The sequence below is a fragment of the Triticum urartu genome, chromosome 7A (genome assembly GCF_056163025.1).
Source record: "Triticum urartu cultivar PI428250 chromosome 7A, HENAU_Tu73, whole genome shotgun sequence".
Taxonomy (NCBI): Eukaryota; Viridiplantae; Streptophyta; class Magnoliopsida; order Poales; family Poaceae; genus Triticum; species Triticum urartu.
This window is the reverse complement of record NC_141879.1, coordinates 18,274,941-18,279,722: the sequence shown is the minus strand read 5'-3', so window position 1 is coordinate 18,279,722 and position 4,782 is coordinate 18,274,941. Positions and strand designations below refer to the sequence as shown.

General features: G+C 43.4%; 1 protein-coding gene across 2 annotated transcripts; it reads left to right on the top strand.

Annotated features, from left to right (window-relative positions):
- Positions 1-1,083: 1,083 nt before the first annotated feature.
- Positions 1,084-2,746, top strand: LOC125529970 (2'-deoxymugineic-acid 2'-dioxygenase). 2 transcript variants are annotated; one of them, XM_087534825.1, is made up of 4 exons: positions 1,084-1,267; positions 1,397-1,647; positions 1,837-2,157; positions 2,253-2,746. In XM_087534825.1, the coding sequence occupies exons 1-4, from the start codon at positions 1,121-1,123 to the stop codon at positions 2,257-2,259; spliced, it is 726 nt and encodes a 241-aa protein (XP_087390951.1). In that variant the 5' UTR covers positions 1,084-1,120; the 3' UTR covers positions 2,260-2,746. The 2 variants fall into 2 exon arrangements, with proteins under 2 accessions (XP_087390951.1, XP_087390950.1); XM_087534824.1 differs by having other exon boundaries at positions 1,837-2,746.
- The last annotated feature ends 2,036 nt before the right edge of the window (positions 2,747-4,782 follow it).

Here is a 4,782-nt window from a genome sequence, read left to right as displayed (position 1 = left end):
ACGGGAGGGTAGGACAAAAGATGCCATGCAAATATCACTGTTACCGTTACTGTTACTGTTACTACTACCATGAAAACTATCATACTATTGTGCTACTAATCATATTGCTGCATATAATTAATCTTTAGGTGTGGTTTAATTGACAACTCAACAGCTAATACTTATAAATATTTTTGGGCTCTTCTTGTATCAAATCTATAAATTTGGGTTGAATACTCTACCCTCAAAAACTGTTACGATCCCGTTGTGGCGGCGGCGAAAAGCGCGTCAAATGACACAAAAATGATCCTTATAGCGGCTCCTGAAAGAATACTCGCCGATTAGCTGATCGTTGGGGATCCTCAATATTGATGTCCATTATTAAAGACTTGATCCAATCAATCGGTTGTTCTTCTGTCTGACTCAATCGATCAAATAATATACACTCCGTGTCTATCATTGTCCTTTCACTTTGTTCTTTTGCAATGGTCGGTCGTCGAGATACAGCGTGCATCCAATTAAGCCTTACATGCTGCACGCATTGAAAATTTTAAAATGTCAAGGTGGTGCTTTAGAATAGGGCCGGACTGTCGTTTAACTAAAACAAACACCATACGGTTTTGGACATGAGATATAATTTCAACTCGCCTAATCATTTCGGACTAGGTAGTTGAGCTGGCCACTTGTGATTAGTTAGAGCTACTTGTTTGTTCGTATTGTTGTGCTCGACGGCTAAACAAGTTAACTTAAAACTCGTTGGCTGGGCAGCTGGGTAGCTGCCCCCACCCAAGTTTAAGCCCTGACTTTGACGTGTGATGCTTGTAGAGTTTCTTCTATAAAAAAATGCCAATGGGGGTTAGCTTTTGGGTTGGTCTCATTTTTTTTAAACTTCCTCGCAAAAAAAAGTAATTAAAAACAAAGATTGTTGGGATGAATAAATGAGCCGATCAAACGACCTTTCACTAAATTAAAGAGCCGAGCTTCCAACTATAAATTAAAGAGCCAATCGCTAGCTGATAGAGATCTCCGACCCACACAATTTAATACTCCACGCCTATAAATTAAAGAGCGTGCCAGGTAGCAAGTGTACTCCTGTTAGTTCTTGGCGTGTGCGTGTTCCACTCCACACATCACCATTCGCATGGCCAAACTGCTCTCCTCCGCCTCGTCCCACGAGCTTCTCGCCCCGCCACCGGCCGTCTCCCTCCCCGTTGTCGACCTCTCCCTCAGTCACGATGAGGTCCGCCGCGCCATTCTCGACGCCGGCAAGGAGCTGGGCTTCTTCCTGGTCGGTCCAACCATCTAATTTGCTACTGGCATTTGATTATGTAGTGTGCATCATGATGATGCAGAGGCCAGGGTCTTCCTCCTCTTTTCAATTTCTTCTTTTTGATTACATACGTGTACATGCATGTAGGTGGTCAACCACGGCGTTCCTGAGCATGCGATGCGGGACATGGAGGCGGTGTGCGAGGAGTTCTTCCGCCTCCCGGTGCTGGACGTGGCACCCTTCTACTCGGACGACAGACGCAAGCCCAACCGGCTTTTCTCTGGCACCACCTTCAACACCGGCGGCGACAAGTACTGGCTGGACTGCCTCCGCCTTGCCTCCACCTTCCCCGTGGGAGACAGCAAGAATCACTGGCCCGATAAGCCCCAAAGCCTTCGGTAATATATTTTCACGCCGTCATGTAATCGCACATAGGCCTTCGAGATTTATCTAGGAATTACTTAGTTCATGGGCCAAAAATCCCCAAGAATTTTACCTATATATCCATCGATCACAAGCAATTGAGCATCCATGCATGGTGGAGAAGTGAGTTTCTTCCTTGTGAATTGGCTTGCCTTTGGCTACAGAGAAGTTGTCGAGACGTTCTTCCTGCTGACAAGAGGTGTGGGCATGGAGCTACTGCGGCTTCTGAGCGAGGGCATGGGGCTCCACCCTGACTACTTCGATGGGGCCCTCAGCTGCGGTGATACCACCATCTCCCTCAACCATTACCCAAGGTGCTCGGACTCGAGCCTCGCGCTCGGGCTACCGCCACACTGCGATCGGAACCTCATCACCCTACTCCTACCTGGTGTAGTCCCCGGTCTCCAAGTCTCCTACAAGGGTGATTGGATTAACGTGGAGCCTATGCCAAATGCCTTTGTCGTCAACTTCGGCTTGCAACTTGAGTTAATGCATCAATGATTGATCTGGTTGGCTTAAGTTGCTCATTCCAGTTTGTCTATGGGATCAGTCATCATTATATGTTGGTTGTTTCTTGCAGGTCGTAACCAACGGGGTGCTGAAGAGCATAGAGCACCGGGTGATGACTAACTCAGTGATGCCACGAATGTCGGTGGCGGTTTTCATCGAGCCGGATGCGGACTGCCTCATCGGGCCCTCGGAGGAGTTCATTGGTGAAGGAAACCCCATGCGCTACCGTTCCCTCACATACCGTGAGTTCTTGCGCGTCCACAATGTTGTAAAGCTGGGCTCATCGCTCAATCTTACAACCAATCTCAGCAACTCTCAACAAACACAAGACAAAAATACATGAAGAGCCACAGCCGATAAGCCTTCACTGTTATGTTGGTTGCCAGATCTCTCAACACGCATGCCGTGGGTATATCAGTTACATCAAGCTACCTTCCCGGTGTTGTTAGGGTATACATTCATGTTCTGTTGATGATACAAGTAATCTTACTCGTGGCTCGGGCGACTTGATTACAGAAAGTAAACGACGCAAAACTGTTTTGTATAGGAAACTTATCACCCATACTGACCAGTGTAATTATATCAATTAATAGCTTGGATGTGAAAATGAAAAATAGAACAAAAATGTGGTACATTTGATAAACTCAAAGGAGTAACACAAATTTAGTAACCTTACTGTTGTACGAGGCCAGTGAGTAGTTACTTAGAGCCGAATTAGTTCGCAGTGCAGCTTTTCATTGAATAAAGAGAGGAGCAGAGGGAAAGTGCATGGATGAACCCCATGGGCATATGAACCCACTTTGGAAAACTTATTTCTAAATGTCAAAAAAATCTGAAAAAAGTCTCATGCATACATCTTCAAATTCCATGTGTCGTGGAACGCTATTGAGAAGCACTGATCTTTTTTTGCGGGGGCAAAACCAAGACATTTTTTTCATAAAACTTTGTGCCGCGCACACATGTTGCGAAGATATATGCGTGGAATTTTCTTTTGATTTTTTTACATTTTAAAATGTGTTTAAAATGCATTTTTTTAAAAAGTGGGCTCATATGCCCATGGGTTCAGCATGTCCACACTCAGGAGCAGAGCCTGATTACATACTACAATATACCCCGCTGGAATGTAATTAGAGATTTGAGGTCTAAATATTGTACTACACAATATAAATTCACCAGTAAGATCTAAATTATGCTATGTAGAAACAAACACAAAATAATAATATAAAAAGTTGAGCAAGTCATAAGTTAACTGTGCTGGCATTTAAAATCTACCGTGCATGTTGAAAGGTAGAGACTCATCTTCAGATCGGATGGATGTTATTTGACTAAGCTAGCTAATCCAATGGCTACAACAGTTTGGATGATGTGGAAGCACACATGCACACGAAAAAAATAGTAATTACTGACTCACTATGGGGTTTTTCTATATAAGATCTACACATAGGAAGGGGCACATTGTATTTTTCTAGGTACAAGCACCGCTAGCATGGCTCATAGGTCTAAATTTTCGTATGGACAATGATCTACAAAGATTATCTCTCAAAATCTTTCAGTTTTCCCCATTGATTGTCTATATACGAGTTCTCTATATTATTTCTCCTATATTTTAGTAATATCTCTTAACTAGACAATGCCATGCAAGTACTATGCATTTCTTTTTTATACAGAGTTGCGGAGACAAGGGGTTACACCCCTCTATTGGCAGGTAGTCTCGTTGTCCCAAAAATCTCTCATCGTCGGCGCTGATTGCCACCAGGGGGGGGGGGTCCCCACCTGAATCTTTGTATTACATTGGGCACCGGGGGGGGGGGGTCCCACCTGAATCTTTGTATTACATTGTGCATTTCTGGTTGTAAGGGAGATCTATCTCGTGTATTTGGATGCGTAGAGAGGAAGGACATCGGCCTGTTCTCTAGGGAATGATGTTGTATGGGGGCAGATTACTGGTGATGGCCTGATGGTTGCTTCTTCTCCGCTTAGCCATCATTGGCAGCAAGGTCACAACCCGAACTGGTTGCGTCCCCAATGGTGGTGAGCATTGCCATGGATTTGGATCCGATTGCACTGTACTTCTCCATTCGAGGGGCACTTTTGTAATGTTTCTGGGTTGAGTTGTAATTTTATTTTCTTGAGGGGTCTTTGTGTGCTTCTGGGTTCTTTGGTATTTTTCAATTCTTCATCAAGAGGCAAGTAATTATCTCTATTAGGACGCCAATAACTAGCCATCACTCCCTTAAAAAAAGCAGTAAACTGCCATCTGGCCCAATTTCCTGGGGCGCACCCCCGTTGGGCCACATGGCCAGTTTACTGCTTTTTTAAAATGTTATGAAAATACACGTTTTCTTATTAACTAAACATACAAAAATGTGAAATTATGTGTGCCATGATATGAAACCTGAAAAATGCCATGCTACTTTATAAAACTACCATGCCACTATTAAAATGGCAGTAAAAACATGCCACCACTAAATACTAAAAATGTAATCCCTCTTAAAATAATATTAATAAATGACATCCTCACAATAATAGAAAATTCTCCTCATATTATAAAATAAAAATGCCATGCGCTTATAAATAAAATTGCCATCCTCTAATAATAA

What these genes read in the sequence shown, in the direction of transcription:
- LOC125529970 (XM_087534824.1), top strand. Translation starts at nt 1,121, where the DNA reads ATGGCCAAACTGCTCTCCTCCGCCTCGTCCCACGAGCTTCTCGCCCCG. An exon ending in AGGAGCTGGGCTTCTTCCTG is followed by an intron (nt 1,268 to 1,396) that starts GTCGGTCCAACC and finishes ACATGCATGTAG; the next exon opens with GTGGTCAACCACGGCGTTCC. An exon ending in GATAAGCCCCAAAGCCTTCG is followed by an intron (nt 1,648 to 1,836) that starts GTAATATATTTT and finishes CTTTGGCTACAG; the next exon opens with AGAAGTTGTCGAGACGTTCT.